Source organism: Balaenoptera ricei, chromosome 2 (genome assembly GCF_028023285.1).
Source record: "Balaenoptera ricei isolate mBalRic1 chromosome 2, mBalRic1.hap2, whole genome shotgun sequence".
Lineage (NCBI taxonomy): Eukaryota > Metazoa > Chordata > Mammalia > Artiodactyla > Balaenopteridae > Balaenoptera > Balaenoptera ricei.
Window position 1 is genome coordinate 122,273,967 of NC_082640.1, and position 18,926 is coordinate 122,292,892.

Genomic DNA, 18,926 nt, shown 5'->3' on the forward strand with positions numbered 1-18,926 from the left:
AGGAGGAGAAACCAGGAGGCTGGAAGAGGGTCAGGGAAAACTTGCTAGCAAGGGTGACACCTGAGATGAATTTTAAAGGATAAGCAGGGCCGAGCCAGGGGAGGGGAAAAAGGACTTTCCAGGCAGAGGTGCAAGCAAGAGCAGAATCTTAGATGAGCAAGATGACTGATGTGAGCTGGCACATTTCAAGGCAGACCTGGGACCCAAGAGGCAGACTTGAGTGGGATCCCAGAGGCTCTGTAGGTCATGCTGGAGGCTGGACCTTATCCTGCAACCTGGGGAAGCCATCGGAGGCATTTAACAAGAGTTGTTTTGTAGACAGAACATTCTGTGTAATAAAATATTTTTATTGAGCTATTACAATATGCCAGGCTCTGTTCTACAGGTATCAAGGCATTTCATCCTCACAGCAACCCCATGAGATAGGCACTAACATATCCCCCTTTTTACCTATGAAGAAACTGAGTACAAAGAGGTTGCCCAGAGCTACACAGAGGGTGATGGAGGAGCCAGGATTTGAACCCAGGCTTGTCCAGCTCCAGAGCCCATGCTTGTCCCCAGCACCCACACCGTGTCATTAGTCCCCTTGATATAATCAACTGCAACCCCCTGTTTTTAAGATACACATTCCCCACCTCCTGTCCCTGCCTCTAGACTGTGAGCTCTATGGGACCAGGAACTATATTTATCTTGCTCACAGCCACATCCCTCAAGCTTAGGATGATGCCTGCACCTTCATAGGCATGCCACAAATAAAGAAAAAAATGTCATTTTGAGGGGGTCATGACTGGAGGCTGTTGAAGTCAGCCTGGCAAGGGATGATGATGAGGGCCTGAATCTAAGGCAGTGTTGGTCGATACAGAGAGGTGAGGATAGAGAAATAAATTGTCAGGGCTTGGTGATTGACTGGACGTGTGGATTTTGTTGGCATATTCTCATAGTGTTTCTGATCTCCAACTCATACGCTGGAGAGATGACTTGGCAAAAGAATCCGAAGCTGAGGGAAGCTTGTGCTCCTATTCACAAAGCTCTCAAATTCCTGAGAAGAAACGTTGCGGACTCAGGATGAGAAGTTAGAAGAAACTTCCCTGGAGATAGTTAAAAATAGAATGAACACATCTGCCTGGGATGTGGAGGGACAGAGCTGCCCTAGGGTAGATGAATAGTTAGATGGCCTTTGGGATTCTTCCCGCTTTGAAAATTTTCTGCTTTAGAATAAAAATTCTCCTGAGCCACCTGTCCTTAACTGTGTGGCTTAAAGATAAAATCAAAGCGTCCAAGAAATGGAAAATATGGAGTCCAAATGCCTGGATTGTAGATAAGGAAACAGAAGCCCAGAAGGGTTAGATGACTTGTCCAAGGGCACACAAAAGGAAGGCTCAGATCACTGGTCTCTCAGTCCCCTGCTCCCTGGACTCCCAGAGAGCAGCATCTGTGTTTGGGTGCCCCCTGTGCTGGGTGGTGGCCCAAAAGCAAAGAGAACCTGGTATCTGTACTTGAGGAGTTCAGACAGCCTCAACAGTAAGTGCCACTTGTCACCTAAAAATGCCATAAAGTACCACTTGCTACACAGAACATTTGGAAAACAGAGAAAATGAATTTAAAAGTCTATAATGATTTTTCTTTAGCCCCACTCATTGCCAAGCACTGCTTCCGTGCTTTACAATCATTATCTCTAATTCTTACAACTTGGAAGTTAGATAGTATTACTTTTCATTTTATGTTTCAGAAAGCAAAAGCCCTGAGAACTCATTCCATAAGACCAGACTATGTTAACTCCAGTCCTACCCTGCACAAATGGTGTTAACATTTTGTTGCATTTCCCTATAGTCTTCTTCTTCTACATGCTGGGACTATCCATTTACATAGTTACAGCTTAATCATAGATACAATTTGAACTTTCATTTTTTGGCTTATAATGTGTTCTATCTATTTTTCATGTGATTTCATAGTCTTCATTTTAATGGCTGTATAATGTCTTATCAAGTTTTTCAGAGGTTCTTAAACAAAAATATTTACTCATAAAAATCTTTCAATTTTTGGCACGTATGGCATTTGGAAGGTATATTTTATATTTTGAGGACCATCTGACCGTCCGCGATGGATGGCATTGGGAAGAGCAGGAGAGAAGCTGCCAGGCTGTGCACAGAGGGTCATGGCTTTCTTCCCCACCAAGAGCCCCTCTGGGAATGCAGGATGGTGCCGGGCACAGCTCAGATGGAGCCTGGGTGGAGATGGCTTAAGGCAGATAGCAGGTGACTTTTCAAGCCTCTGCTTCTCTGACTGAACACACATTCCTCCTCCTGCCCTTGTGAAAAAGCAAGTTTTCATTTTCTTAGGGTAGTAAAAATCTTTTGTGTGAAGAAAAAGTGTCATCAAGTGTCTTATTCATCAGCATATATAGCATCTCTTTAAAATGACAGTGGGAGTAAAAGTTCATCAGTTCAATATGTCTTTCACATTTGGAGACTCCTGACTAATAAACCTCTGGTATTTATCATCAGAACAGCCAAAGAACTAAAATCTGGCACATGCTGTTCTCACGCACTGAGAAAAACTTAAAAAGACAGAAGATTTTCTCCATTTTTCCTTCTTCCATTCATTTAGAAGAAAAAACATACCTTTTTTTAATTAAAAAAAATATGAGCATACAGAAACATCTGGCCTCCATTACCATAGCAGCCTCCTAAATGGCCTCCTTGTCTGCCCTTCTAAAGTCAACTTTGTATAAAAGCCAGAAAGATGTTTCTAGAACACAGAACTGTACCGGTCACCCTCCCATGTTGTTGACCTCTTCTTCCATGACTCTTAATGGCTCTTGGAGTTAAATACCACGTGTAGCTGCAGCTCCCACATCCCCTGCTTCCACCTTGTCCCAGCCATACCAAGCTGCTTCTGGCTCCTCTCTTCCTGCTGCAGTAAAGCGTGTCTCCAGCCCCACATGCAAATCAATTCTTTCTTCACAAGCTCCCTGCCAGCCTCTGCAGAACCTGGTTCCCAGCTTGAGCTCCCACAACACCTATCTAGCACTATCACACTCATACAGAATATAGCCTACAATCTTATTTTTACTTGGCCTGCATTTTAAAAAATTAAATCTCATTGGGCATGCATATCACTGTTCAGTTTAAGGCCCTGCCACTCTCTGTTATACATCAAACCCCAATTACATATTTATTCTGTGCTGGGTCATATAAGGCTACTTGCTTTTGATCTCTTTTACCCAACAGACTATAAGCGGTGTGTGCTGGAATTGGGTATTGTTAATTCTTGTATCTATAGGCCTGGCAGAGACTGCTCAATAAATATCTGTTGTATTAATTTATGCTTTTTTTAAAAGCATAAATTATGTCGGGAAAGATACCGTAACTCTTTTTGGCCTCTCTGTTCACAAACATTATAAAATTCATGGACCTCAATGGACCTGGCAGACGCTAACAGTATTCCATGGGGATGGCAGAAAGTCTATGTTCATGATGTGATTCTGCTAAAACCTAGACATTTTGGATCTTTAAGCTTCTGAATGTGATTATGGTCTTTCCCACTATTTCCTGTACCAGGAGATTCATATCAATTCTTATGATCCCTCATGAGTAACTATCTTCATGTTTGTCATAGTTTTGTGCATCAAGGTGTACATTTCCTTGGTTTCATTTCATATCCCATGATCTCAATACTTCCATCAAACTGGGATCTTCAGAAATTTGAATGGAATAGGATAAGGTGTAGTTTTTTATCTACTTAGTAAGGTGTGATCATGATTAAAGTACAATCAGTGTGCTTACCTGAATTTGGATCCTGACAAGGAGTAATGCACCCATATCTGTACATGCTGGTGAGGCTAGGAATACCCATTGGTCAACCTGTGAAGTATCATCTTTTTGATAATCTAGTCCTTTGTCTCAGCCACTGTATTTTTCATTTCCTTAGTTATTCTCATCTAGATGTTCAGTTTCATGCTGCTGTAAAGACACTAAAAAAAGATGGGGTATCTCACAGGTCCCAGATTACTCATATTTATGGAATTTCACATAATCATCAGTGATGTAGATCTGTGGTACCTGTCTATGGCCATGTTGTTGCCATAAATTAAATCTTCAGAAAATGCCCTGCATTTTCAGGGAGTGCTATGGATGTTGCAGAGGGACTGTATACCATAAGGCATTGCTGAGGAAACATGTTAGTAGCACAAGAATGGAAATGTGTCCAGGTGTCAAGTTCAAAAAAAAAAAAAAAGAAAAGAAAAGAAAAAACTCTTTCACCTAAGCTTCCTTCCCTAGGGAAGAAGTGGGGGCAGAATGGGGAGAGTTTATTACAGAATCCTTTAGCAGCCAGAAATTTCATTGACAAGTTTGTTAATATGCTTGCTTGCCTGCCTCCTCAGAGGCCCGTTGTGAATTCCTTACTTGATATTATCAATGGTTAATGGATGCACCTGAAAATTAAGCAATATTGTACCATTTGGGTAATAGTTATATTAAATGGTTCTTTCCTATAGCATAAAGCTTATCTTTTTTGTAATAATGAATACTTCATCTTTTCCAATGTCCTAATCAAATGCTTCCACATCATCTTGAGGCAGAACCAGATCCAGCTGCATCTATTCTATGCTTCAATTATGTCAAATTATCCAACCTACCCACAGGTCCTAAGGTTCTCTTTTGCTGAGACATAGGCCTGATGCACGTCTTCAGAAGCTCATGATTACCAACCATTCAGCACTAGTCTGTTGTAAGTAAACAGAGAATCAAAGAGAACACTAGGCTAATTTTACAGTTATGAGGAAATCTCTAGATTTCTTCCTAAATGTTGGCATTCTCGGGTTGATCTCAAGTATTTTTCTTTTCCATGTCCCTTCTCCCTGAAACACAAACATGTACCTCAATCTGCATGGCACTGCTTCAGAGTTGATGATTTCCACTGCAGTGGCAAAAAGTAAATAACAGTCGTGTTTTGGCTATAAATAATAATTATTTAATTTTTAATAGCTATTATATCGTTTGGATTGACCAGAAGCATCAGGCTTCTGATACATTGCCATACTTTATTTTATTCAACCAAATACCTGTAGCTGAAAGAGGGCAGTACAAGAAATAGTGAACAACCCTTGGGGAAACCAGTAAGTCTCTTTCTGCCATATTATGCTGAAACTTTACTGTTTCTTATGCTTCTAGTAAGATGAAATGATTCATCATTTTGGAGTCATTTTTTTTAGTCAAAATTCTTATCTTTATACTTCAAGTTCTGATCTGCCTGTCCCTATCTCCTTCATTTTCAGCTTATTTTGACTGTTGTGCTTTTTCTTCTGAGCTTTAAAAGACCCCTTTTTTCCACTAAGAAAAAGACTCACCAATGAACATCCAAGGTGATTGAGGATGCCCTTTGATGTGCAGGGGCCATGCCTTAAACCCCTTAAATTGCTATTACCCTGTCCAGTGTACAGAATAGGCACAATACGTGGTTTCCAAATGAATGAATGAGTGAAAGAATGGAAAAATTCATATCTAATATCATAATTTATGGTTGTTTAACCTCTTTCATCCAAATTACATTCCACCTGAGACTATCATCTTGAATTTCTGTCAAATATTCTTAATACTAAGTTCAGTGTACAATACATGCAGCCATTGCTCAGTGAGTGTTTAGTGAGAGCAAAGTATATTGTATACTTTGGAGCCCTATTATGGAGAAGCCAAAATGTGGCACCTAGTCTTTCAAAATCCATACTTTTTCAAATTAGTCAAGTCAAGGAATGGATTTTCACCCTGGAGACTAACCATTGATTCAACAGATTGGACACTATGATTACTCTCCATTGGACCTCCTGTGTTTGGAACACCTTATAACATTCCAGAGATGGAAAAATCTTTGGAAAACCGTCTGTGTTTCTTGAAATATTTAAATGGAAACCTTCCCCTTGAGAGAGTCCTATTGATCCAGTTCAGCAGATATCCACTATTCCTGCAAACATTTATTGAACACCTTGTATGTGACATGAGTTGGAAATAAATGTGAAACTGGCAATTCTTTCAATTGTAGTTCTTTCTTGCTTATAATTTGGTAGGCAAGTATAGGAATAAAGCAGAATTCAGTATGATAAATTCTACAATAGAAGCAGGTATAAGGAGCAGAGGAAGCCGAGAGAGGGGAGTAATTAGTTCTGTGTAACGCATTAGGGAAGGCTTCCTGAAAGAAATGGCTCTGAGTTGGAATTCATCCATAACAGTTTTTGTCTTTTGGATGACTATCATGAGTGAAAAATGCCCCTGATGTACTTGATGTATTCATTTATAACACAATGTCATATTGTAAGGAATAAACTTAAAATTCAAACATTTGAAAAACATTTGACTCCTCACTACAGCACCTGAATCCACCTCAGTATTCTGTGGTTTGTGTGATATCTGAGAAACAGCTGAATCAAACCCCACTATATTAATGGATTTATATATGTGCATATAAGGCTAATATAATTTATGTTGCCAGTTTTTTTATGGTTTCATAAATAGTGCTATCAGTAACATTTCTAAAAAGTGACGAAATGAGCTCATATGTGCTGGTAGAAATTCAGTATATTTTATAGAACACTGCTACTCTTGATATAGCCTACGGAATGTGACTTTTCATAAAAACCTAATGAATTTCTAGATTTGTCAGCTGTTTCCAAACAGATGCACTCTGCTAATCTAATGGAAACATTCTGAGCCCAGATCCCAAATATCAATAGCTTTTAGTATTGCAAATTAGTTTGTCTATTGGGTAAATTGGACTGTGTGGCTCTTGATAAAAAGTAGCAAGTAATTTTGTATGGATGTTTTAACTGCCTTGCCAGGCTTTGATGCTCGTATTTTTCCTTGCAGAGTTTTAAGCTGAATGTAGACAGTCATTGTGCTCTCAAGGAAGCTGTGGAGGAGGAAGGACACCAACTTCTCGAGCTTATTGCATCTCACAAAGCAGGTAAATCCTCCTGAAATATTGCAAGTCTTTATGTCTCCAGACTATTAAGAATGAAGAAGCATTGCTGTAAATTACTGCATATATTCACTTCCTTATGTATTATTAATATTTACATTATCAGATTGACCTTCAAGATTTATAAATGTTTCATATACTGCATACAATGCTGTGATACTTGTAAGATGAAATACTGCCTCCAAATGGTCTGTTCATTTGGGGCTTGCCGTTCACCTGAGTTTCAATTGAAATCACATTCCTGAAAACTTCACTGACATGCTTTTTGATGTAGGTGCTCTGGGAATAACATTAAGATAATGAATGAGAATTGTGCATATAGTTATAATGCATATGCATTCAGGTACTTATAGATATCATTGCAGATATAAGGCAGGCAGTCTAGAGATACCTGATTATTTCCCTGCCAATTCACACACATGAACGTTTTGCATATTCTTTGCTGGTCATTGCATTAGCAGAGTTTTGGCCTTAGACCAATTCTTACTCCAGTATTAATGTATTTATGAAGAACAGATTATAAATAAAAAATAGTTTTGTCATTTGGTTATACTTATCCTGGTAGTAAAAGACCATAAGACAGGATGAATTACAGTTTGGCACTTGTTTTGAGCTTACCACAGCTAAATAAGAAAAGAGCAGCATTAATCTGATGTGCTAATACTACAGACTGCTGTCTTAAATCTGGCCCATTTACTATAGTTCGGGTTGAATTAACTTTACCTATTTCCATACATTTTCTGATCATTATAAATTCTCCACACAGGGCCTTTTATTTGGAATGTGAAGCTATAGTGTTAATAATTTTTATGTATTGTGATTTTTTGTTCCATATACATTTTTTTAGTCAATATATTAAATCTAAGTCGATTCCAAACCATGCATCTATGTGGTTATCCCATTTTTGTGTCCTTATGCCTTCTGTCAAGTCAAAAATCCCCTACCTCTGTTCTGAGTGGCAGGTGATGGTAATGGTTGCTGAAAATTATGGTTATTGTTTGAAATATCCATCTAATTTGCTAAATGAAAAACAATAATGGGTAAAAATGCAGTTGAGTTCGTAACTTGTGCTTTCCCCTCCTTTTGGAGAAGGACTAAAGGACATGCTGCGGATGATAGCAAGTCAATGGAAGGAGCTGCAGAGGCAAATCAAACGGCAACACAGCTGGATTCTCAGGGCTCTGGAAACCATCAAAGCTGAGATTCTGGCTACTGATGTGTCTGTGGAGGGTGAGGAAGGGACGGGAAGCCCCAAGGTAAGTGGCTTGAAGTTTGTCTTATTTCCTCTTATTTCTGTCTTCTTTTGAACTAGGCACCACTGAAGTTTTCTTTCTACCCCTAAGGCTTTTCGTTTTTACTGGGTAAACTTTATATATCTCTCTCTGTATAGGTATGTATAAACAAAATGAAGTGGTTAAGTTTAAAACAATAAAAAAGCCTACAACTTTCAAGTTTTCCAGGAAGGGGTCTTTTTGTGAAAAGTGGCAGAGTAGGAGGGGGAAAGTACTTTAGGGGTAGGAGAAAGGGGAACATAAAACATTTAGTAAACAAAACATAAAGCATCTTTAACATGAATAATCAGAATGGTTTTAAATTGTTTTGTTGCAACTATAAATCACTATAATCAGTGCAATCACTCAGCTCTGACATCCATTAGCCGCTTGGTTACAGCAAATTAACAAAGAAGAGAGAAAGTGATTCATTATCTCATTCCTGTTAATGACTATCAGATGCATTGCCTAATTAGGGGATGGTCATTGTAGTGGGAAGAAGGTCATATGCTTTGCTACAAATCTTTTTGCTCTGAGTGTAAGTTCTCCATAATGGTGCATGCACCGAATACAAGTACTTTAAGAATGAATATTGACATGTTTTGGTTATCTACTTTAGATTTACAAAATAATCCGTAAAGCATCTGCAGTTAAATTTTAAATGAGACACCTTCTGATACAGTGCACCACTGTTCTAAAGGTATCTTTGGACTCATGAAGTAGAAGATAATGGACTCATGAAGTAGAAGATAATTTTATTAATCTGATATTTTCTTGCAATCTCTCTTTTCTTTTGTATTTGTTCTTTTGTGAAAGTTAATGCAGAAAACCAGTCTCATAATAGACTAAGCATGGAAACATACTGTAACATGGGGGGAACAGATTTAAGAGTTCATGGCCTCTATTCCTGGCATGGACAAAGTAATTAAATCATCATCAAGTCGCATTTATTCAGTCCCCATGTGGATTGGCATTGGGCTAAATGTATACAGAGCAAGTTAAACAAACCCTCTGCCCTCTGAGCCTCACATTCTCAAGTGCAGGCAAGGAGAAACCCAATCTGCCCTGCAGTGGTGAGGCCATGCAGCCAGTGAAAAACTTAGGTGGTTTATAGCTTTGGAATCTCGAACAACAACCTTGAACTTATTTGTTGGAAACAGAGGATAGAACGATGAGCTCAGTTCCCTTTAAAGAAGGTTCCATGGAGGAGGTCACATTTCAGGAAATACTTGAAGGAAGGAAGAGAGGTGGCTTGGCACATGAGCACATATTTTAGGAAGTGACGTGATGAAAGGATCAAAGCTGGAACTAATCATAGGGAATGGAGAGTGTCTTCAGCAGACTTCTCAGGGCAGAAGTGGAGCCCTTTCAAGGAGCAGACTGCAGGAAGAAGTTGATTGGGCTAATACTTTGGCTGGGGTAGGGGGCAGTGATGATGAGAAAGGACACAACTAAAAACTTTGTTGTGTTTTATTTATCTAACAAAAATAAACTGAGTGCTTACCTTTTAAAAGCTATCCTGTATTGGATGCATTCTACATGCCAGGCAGTGTTCTACACTACTTCTGTGTATTCTCCACTACTTCTGTGTATTCTCTCATTTAATTCTCACAACAAACTATATAAACCTTATAAATAAGGCAGTCCTATTCTAATTTCCAATGGGAAAAATGGAGGCACAGAGAAGTTAAGTAACTGGCTTAAGGTCACACAGGTAGTAGGTAGCAGAGCTAGGATTTGAATCTGAGCCCTTTGGCCCCCGAGCCCATTTCCAGCACCACCTAGAGCACTGCCCGTTACTGGCACTGCTCAAGGCGGGGCATGGTGGTGAACAATCAGCCTCAGTACCTGTCTCATGGAGCTTGTGGTGAAGTGCGGTGACAGACTCAAATCTAACAACCATGCTTTTATAAACCACGATGGGCTGTGAAAGAAAAGAAAAGGAAGCAACCAGAGGTTGGACTGGGAGAAGCGATTTAGATCAGGGCATCAGGGAGCGCTTCTTTGAGGAAGTGGCATTCTGTGAGCAGGCTGTGCAGCTAGAGGGGAGGTGGGGAGTGTGCAAGGGAAGCTGAGTGGCTGTGGGCACAAAGGGGAGGGTTTGGGAGTGAGCAGGGAAATGACATCATTGATTTGCAGCCTAAAAACCTGTCCTTGGCTTTGGTGTGGAGCATGGGTGGGTGAGTGGGGTGAGTCTGGGTGAGGGTGGGGAGGCACCAAAGTGGAGCTGCAGAGATGGTGCAATCACCTGCATTAATAAAAGACCTGTGTTGAAAACGAGTGGCTCTATTCACCAGGGCCAATTTGAACTGGACGCTTCTAAATGAGCTCATTTTGTCGGGAGATACTGAGATGAAGTAAAGAGGATAACTGAACCAAATGGGGAGAAAGTATTATTAAATGAGAGGCAATGTCAACATTTCTCAAAAAGAGGACCACCTTCCCCAGGCCCCGCCTCAAATGAATCAGAGTCTCCTGGGAAGGGCCCGAGAATCTGCATTCCACAAGCTCCCAGAAAACCACTGTCATAGGCTCTAAGAAGGCCCTTTTCCTACAGTGCTATATGATCCTCACATAACCGGGATCCTCACACAACGTGAAAGAATGTCTGTCTTGTTGTTACTTATAATACCAAACAATTGGTATCAACCAAAATGTTTAAAACAGGGGCTGTTTAATTAAATTATGCTACATCTTATCCTAATGAAAGGTTATATAACCATTAAAAATAATGTTTTAGAAGAGAATTTTTAAACATTGGAAGAGACCTGTAAGATGCAATTATATATTTTAAAATATCTTTGAATTTTCTAAGTCTCTACAATGAGTAAGAATTATTTTAACCGGGAAAAATAAAGAATATATGTAAAATGCAAGAATTACAAAGTGATTTAAAAGGTAGACTATATGCCGTTGATCTGAAGGTTCTTGAGATGTGAATTTAGATATTAGGAGGAAAAATAGATACATCTGATTCTTAATGATTTGGGTGTCTCAGTTCTAAACAAAACAAAACAACAACAGCAACAAAAACCCTCTCTATTTGAATCATCTCCAAAGTGAAAATGTCTTTCTTGAGTCACATCAGTTTACAAAGAATAGCATAAGTAGTTTTTCTAGTTAATAGTATTACTATCCAAAGCATTTCATGTCACACTATGTGAACAGTGTGGTGCTTCTAAAAGCAGCTACAAGGAGAGGCTTCTGTGGGCGTCTACAGATGTAGAACCTGAGGGAGGTGTCAGAGTCGAAGACTTTGACATGGCAGAGCTGGCCACACCCCAGGCCTTCGCCTCCCAGCTACTTCTCTCTTCCCCAGTTTGGGTTGACTTTTCTTAGGACAGATGAACTCGTCCATAGTCAAGGGTGAAGGTAAAATCAATTTAAGACAAAGAAAATATATTTCTAAACTTAAGCTTAGGAAACTGAGGAGAAATCAGAATGGTCATTCCTTCTATTTGCTTAATGTTTATGAACTGCCTTCCTGAGTCCCTTGGGCAAGCACGAGGAATAACAGGAGGGGCTCAGACTCTGAAGTCAGACTGTCTGAGCTCAACTCCTGACACTTACTAGCAATGACTTAACTTCTCTGTGCCTCAGCTCCCTCATTTGTATGACGGAGGCAATGCTAACATCCACCTCAAGGAACTGTGATGCAGGTTAAGGGGTGCCTGGCACATAGTAAGTCTGAGATGAGGGTAAACGTGCAAGACTTCATACTCTAGTGGTGGAGACAACAGACAAATAATTCTAATAGAATCTGACAAATACTCTAGTAGAGGTAGGTACAAAGTTCTATGAGTACCAGGAGAAGGAAATAACTACCCCCAAGTGGGAGTATCAAGGAGAGACTTTCAGGGGAGTTGATGTTTTAAATGGAGGGTGGAGGGAAGGATTTCTGCCTGGGTGAAGTTGATGGGCACAGAGAACAGACCTGGGATCTTCTGGACCATGATTAGGACAGCTTGCCGCAATCTACCCAAGGCTCACGATGTGACAAAAAATGACCCTTAATGATCAGTGATGTGAGCAGTAATTCCTCGTATGTCTCTAACTGACACTATCCAAGCCGAGTGAGGTTCCTAAACAGAATGTATCTAATCTGTCCTGTTTAAACGGAAATTTTTCTTTCCATATTGCACCAAATAGAGCAAGCTTAAACCCTGGAGTTCGTCAAGACTAAAAGCTGGATTCAACTTTTTATCTATCATGTCGGCCCTCTTTCTGTGACGTGACCTTGCTCAGGTCATGTACAAACTGTGCCATGATATGCATCTCCTAGCACAGCAGTTATGATCATCTATTTCATCTTAGTCCTAAAAGAGGAACTAAAATTAAAACATAATAAAAAAATAACTCCAGAATTCATCTTAGGTTTACTTCAGAAGCTACTGGGAACTTGAGAAGCAAAATAGAAAATCTAAGGAATATATCTAGGGGGTATTTTTCTTTTTTACCTTGTTTGAGAGACTGCAGAAAAGGACTTGGTCTTAGAAATCTTGTAAAAAAGGACGATAGGAGGGAATTCAAAGACTCTGGGAAACTTCTCCCCCAGGACTCGGCAGCATACCTTATTTGTTGTATTTCGTTTTTAAAAAAGTGTTTTCCCAGGACTGTGAAATCTTTTATACATGGAAATAGAAAACAAAATTCACCAATTCTAGATACAGAGCTTCAGCATGCATATCCAAGAATTGAAAGTATGCTTGTAATTATATATTTTATTTTAAGATAGATTGGTGAAAGTTTATCATCTTAAACTAGGCTTTTTCAGTATGTTAAACTTCTGAATGGTGTATAGCTGGAGGGATTTCAAAACACAGTGAATATCTAACTCCTAACAAAGGGTGCATTCTTTTTATGACCTCTCAAGGCAAAAAACAAAAATCCTGAAAGGAAAAAAAATTCTTAAATTTTGCACATTGCCTCCTTTAAAATGTTCTTATCCTCTGTTTTTACTTTTTACCTATAGAGCTTGCCATCATTACAGATGTCCTAGAATCAAGGCCAGGATTTCCCTACATGACATCTCAAACTTTGCATCATAGAAAGCACACAACAATGGTTCTTTTGTCCTCCTTAAGGAAATATATACATTTCCAAAACAAAGAATATTTGAAGACTTTATTGTAAATTCAGAGAACTTTATAGCTACTAGAAGGGTGACTTAGCCTGGGTTCCAACCAAGATCTTCACTTCCTTAGTGAAAGGAGATAGAGGGTTTAGCTGCTTTGAACTCTAGGGTTGTGCTTATTTTATCCGGCTTCTTTTTTTTATAAATTTATTTATTTATTTATTTATTTTTTGGCTGTGTTGGGTCTTCGTTTCTGTGCGAGGGCTTTCTCTAGTTGCGGCAAGCGGGCGCCACTCTTCATCGCGGTGCGCGGGCCTCTCACTGTCGCGGCCTCTCTTGTTGCGGGGCACAGGCTTCAGACGCGCAGGCTCAGTAGTTGTGGCTCACGGGCCTAGTCGCTCCGTGGCATGTGGGATCTTCCCAGACCAGGACTCGAACCCGTGTCCCCTGCATTGGCAGGCAGATTCTCAACCACTGCGCCACCAGGGAAGCCCTATCTGGCTTCTTTGAGGTTCTTAGATTGAAGTTGTCATCCCTTTGGAAATGGATATCAGACTGTGAAGGTCATCAATGTTATCTATTCAACAATAGCACAAGAACAAGCCTAAGGACATCTCTTAAATATGTTTGCTCAGCCCTACGAATGACAGTTTCAGATATTGGCTGAGAAGGGACGTTTGTGGGTACTCTAACTTGGGTATGTCACTGACCACCTAGCCTTTCATTGAATGTCAGGAGTGGGCAAGTCTAATACTAACACATATTTTCTGTTTGTTTACCAGACACCCAAGTCTTAACCTAGTATTTATGCTAATACTAGGTTAACTTTTGCTAATACTAGGGTCACTTTCTTTAACTGAAGGGAGAGAAAGAGGCTGATTTAGGGAGGACTTTATATGATAATTTTCTCTGTATTATATAGTATCTCTTGGGTAATAGTGCAGCTGGATATTATTATCCTGGAACGGAATTTGATCCTGATTCTTCCAAAGCATTGGTGAGACAAAGCATTGTCTCTGCATTCTTTTCTTTTCTGGCTCAAATGCTTTTGTAGTTGCATGTTGTTTAATATAGGATCTTCAGAAACAGCTTTAAGATATTGAATGGGAATTGCATTTATATATGGTTAGTCCCACATACACTTGGCACTGACATATATAAAGAATTACTTAAGATACTTTTCTCTTTTCCTCATGCAAAAAAAGGAGCACAGGTATATGTTATCAGAGGAACCAGAAATGATATCATAAGGTTAAACTGGGCCTAAAGTAGTAGAAACAAAGACAACAGGCAAAGGCCTGGCCATTATTTATTGAGTGCTGACAGAGAGCTCTGCCCAGTGCTGGGTCAGACATGAGGGAAGACACGCTTTTCTGCTTAGTGGGCTTATCATCTCAGTGTAAGCACACAGTGTAACATCTTGTCTAATGTAGATTGGGCTATCTTAGATCTAGAATAATAGATCACCTAAGATTTAGATCATCTTAATTAGGATGTTGGCAGATTGAAATGGAATGGGGTTCTTGATGCAAGCAAATGAGTAGTAAATGCATTACCAATTCCACCTCTTCCTTGCAGAATTCTTCCTAAAAGCCAGTATCCAGTTCCTTTCCTGCTAAACTATATAAACAGTACTGAAATGCAGTACCTAAGGAGAGCTCTTTCTTCTACTGTGGATTCTCCAGTAGTCCTTTTTTTGTTAACAGAAGGGCAACTTTTCTTCAAAAGTGTTTGTGAAAGACAGAAACAAAAGTGAGTTATTTTTTTGAAGATCGGTTGTGGTTACTAAATTTGTGATGTAATCGAATAAAAGATAGTTCTTCTAATCTCCTTGAGGCACTTAAATTTGCACATTATCAGATGTGTGAGTGGGCCCAGGATGAGGAATTTTTTTTAGTAGTCTGCCACTGTAACTAGGTGACTGAAAAAATGATTGAGATGATATAACATATATTAGGTCAAAGGACAGCTAATGGTCAGCCCTATCATGGTCTATATGATGTATAAAACCATAGCTTATCTTGATTTTTCGCACTATGTTTCCATTGCTGGATGATTCTGGGAGTGAAACTCTTTGGTGTCTCTAACCAACACAGGGAAATGTCACTGGCAAGAGTAGGTAGCCTATTTTTTTTTCCCTATTTAGTCAAAGAGTGCCTAATCTCTGAATCCATAACAACTAGAGTTGCAGAGATGCATGGTATTAGATACAAAGTTACGTTCTACAGCAAGCAACACTCTTTTATTGGCAGAACTCACATTTTGTAACTCAGCCTGATCTATTTTGAAGATAATATATAGTTAAACACATTAGAGGTACTTTTTGATATATAGTAGAGGTCAACATTTTTTTTAAAAATCTGTAAGTATTTAAGCACAAAACAGAAGGCAAGATACAGAATTGCTTCTAAAAACCACTTTAAAATTAATAAATAAATTATTTGAAAGTGTGGAACAATTACCTCAGTGTGTGACTTACACTTTTTCCCCCGGAATGTGTTGTTTCTGGCAGAGGAGCGTCTGAGCTGGGAGAGCCCTGCTAAAGGGATTACTTTGCTCTGGCTCTTGTGTTTATTGAGTCACCTAGGACTTCTTATAAAACAGCAGTTTTCAAATGTACACACACCTGCACTCGACACCCTGAATACTCCAAAAGTTTAACTGTTCTCACACCCAGAGTATCTCTCCCATCCAGTGAGGTCAAAAAGCATTGAGATGTCCACATTGTGGTTTTTCCTTCTCCTCGGAAATTACTTGGAATATAGCCATTTATGTGGTTCTGATGCTAACAGAGACAGAGGTATTTTTCCAGTGTACTCTAGTGCTCTTTGCCACGAGGCCTCACAGAACATCCCCAGTCTTAGCTCCCACTGTGCCAAAATGAAGGGTAACGTTTCTCAGGAAACATTAACTAGATTAGAGGTCCTGCTGGGCCAGAGTCCAGGGATCCATCTCACTGCGGCTTCCAGGCCATTTTGCGTTGGGTGGGAGTGGTGACTTCTCATCTTTGTACTTATCTGGCCTGCAGAGGCCAACACTGGTTTAGCATTGCCCCCTGCAGGGCTAAGCAAGGCCATGGATCTTTCTGTGTGAGAAAGGGGAGAGGGAAAAAGGAAGCCTAAAGCAAGAGGCTAAGACAAAGGAAAAGAGAGAGGGAAAGAAAAGAGAGAGAAGGAACAGAAATAGAAAGATAAAAGAAGGAAGTATGTATCCAGTGAAGCTCATCTGCCTAAGTCGCTTCATGAACATTAATGCTTTCATGTCTCTTGCTCCTTCTATCTTATCCTTTCCTTTCTCTAGCTCTGGAACTCAAAGCCAGAAAAACTGTCTTTATTTTTGACATCTTAGATATTATTGTATAACCATTGTGTGTGTGTGTGTGTGTTTAACATACTCTATTAATGGGGTTAGCATAGTTAGCAGGCTTAATATGGTCTAGGTTTGTATCAAGCCTTTTACCTGGATCGTCTCATTCATTCTTCCCAACAGTATAGCAGTTGTAGCTTCTGTTGTCATTTTTACTTTACTGATAGAAAACGTAGGCTCCAAACACATATTAGGTACTCAGGCTTATTCAAATTCTTTTTAAAATCTGTATGTGACAGCGTAAAGGCCAGATTCCTTACCCTGTCATTTGACTCCACCTGCTTAGTCAAGATTCATGTCACTGTTTCATTTCGTTAATGTTCTAGTTAATTCACCATCTTCCAAATGCCTTTTCCCTTTCGTTTCTCTTTGCTTTTGCCCAGGGCTTTCCCATTCTCTCTACTTACACTGCTCTTATCCATCCTTAAAATCGATAAATATTGAATATGTAACTACATTGTGATGTCATAGCTCTGGACAAGACAGTGTTCCTCTCCATGCTCACTGCCCAGCAGTAGAGAAAGATATGCACATATATAATTCTAAATTAAGGCAGACTGTGTGATGAATACTATAATAAGAGATAGGAACATAAGAAATAGGGAAATTGGGGGAAGGGACATTATTTCAATCTGATGGTGCCTGGGAAAGCTCTTTGCTCTCAGAGAAGATGGATTTTTGTGGAGGTCTCTAATATTCTGACAAATTGTTAGTAGGAAGATATTAAAGGGAGAGCATTCCAGGTAGAGGAAATAACATGGTAAAAAGCATGGAAAAAGGAAACTATGAGGGACATCTAGAGAATGGTGAACAGCAAATAGTTTGGCTCTTTTGAACATAGAGTGTCCATGTGTTTATGGGAAGGGATGAGGACCTAGTAGAAAATAAAGCCTGAAAAACTTTGAGCTATGTACTGGAGAGGTCTGAATATCAGCTGAAGAGTTTGTGTTTTGTTAGTATGCCTTTAGCGTTTTTAATCAGCGGTCCCCAACATTTTGGCACCAAGGACCGGTTTCATGGAAGACAATTTTTCCACAGACAGGGGGAGGGGGGGATGGTTCAGGCAGTAATGCGAGCGAGGGTTCAGGTGGTAATGAGAGTGATGGGGAGTGATGGGGAGTGGCAGATGAAGCTTCTGTGTGGCCCAGCTCCTAACAGGCCACAGACTGGTACCGGTCCGTGGCCCGGGGGTTGGAGACCCCTGTTTTAATGATTGGATTTAGCCACAGAAAACAGATGGCAAAAGTAGGATGAGAGCAGAAGGACTGACAATGAATTAGGAAACTAGTATAATAACTAAAGGCAGCTAAAGTCAAGCAGTGGCCGTGATAATAGAAAAAAGTAGAAGTGATATTATAGAAGAAGAAACATTAGGATTTGGCATCGAGGGAATGGAGGTCTGAGGGAAGAGTTAATGATGACTCAAAGGAATTGAGCATGAACAGTTAGAATGGTGTTACCATTAACTGAGGTAGGACAGATGTCTAATTAATAAGAATATCTGGATATATAACCTGGGCAGAGATATTTTTGTAACCTCTGCAGGTGATTCCAAAGTGCAGGCAAGTTTGAGAACAATGATTTAGAGATGGGAGAAGCCGAAAAATTATCTGTGTAGTTATGTGCAACACTCAGTTGAAAATGTAAGCCCGAAGCTTGGAGCAGGGATCAATGCTGAGGTTACAGGTTTGACAGTACACATAGATTTTTAAAAAAATTTTTATTGGAGTATAGCTGATTTACAGTGTTGTGTTAGTTGCAGGTGTACAGCAAAGTGAGTCAGTTATACATATACATATATCCACTCTTTTTTAGATTCTATTCCCATGTAGGTCATTACAGAGTATTGAGTAGAGTTCCCTGTGCTGCACAGTAGGTTCTTATTAGTTATCTACTTTATATATAGTAGTGTGTATATGTCAATCCCAATTTCCCAATTTATCCCTCCCCTGCCTTTACCCCCTTAAGTTTGTTTTCCATATCTGTGACTTAAGTTTGTTTTCCATATCTGTGGAAAACAGATATGGAACCTTAAGTTTGTTTTCCATATCTGTGACTCTATTTCTGTTTTGTAAATAGATTCACTTGTACCATTTTTTTAGATTCCATCTATAGAGGATATAGGTGTCTTTCTTTGTCTGACTTACTTTGTCTTTCTTTGTCTGACTTACTTCACTCTGTATGACAGTCTCTAGGTCCATCCATGTTGCTGCAAATGACATTATTTCATTCCTTTTTATGGC

At 39.6% G+C, this 18,926-nt stretch overlaps 1 protein-coding gene across 4 annotated transcripts in view; it reads left to right on the forward strand.

The window, feature by feature from the left end:
- AKAP6 (A-kinase anchoring protein 6) overlaps positions 1–18,926 on the forward strand; it is a 574,354-nt gene that overhangs the window by 351,669 nt on the left and 203,759 nt on the right. For 3 of the 4 annotated variants that reach the window (XM_059914067.1, XM_059914068.1, XM_059914069.1), the window contains 2 exons: positions 6,861–6,957; positions 8,062–8,228. In XM_059914067.1, the coding sequence (XP_059770050.1) occupies positions 6,861–6,957; positions 8,062–8,228 (264 nt within the window). The remainder of the gene's footprint in view (positions 1–6,860; positions 6,958–8,061; positions 8,229–18,926) is intronic. The other variant, XM_059914070.1, reaches the window with a different exon arrangement.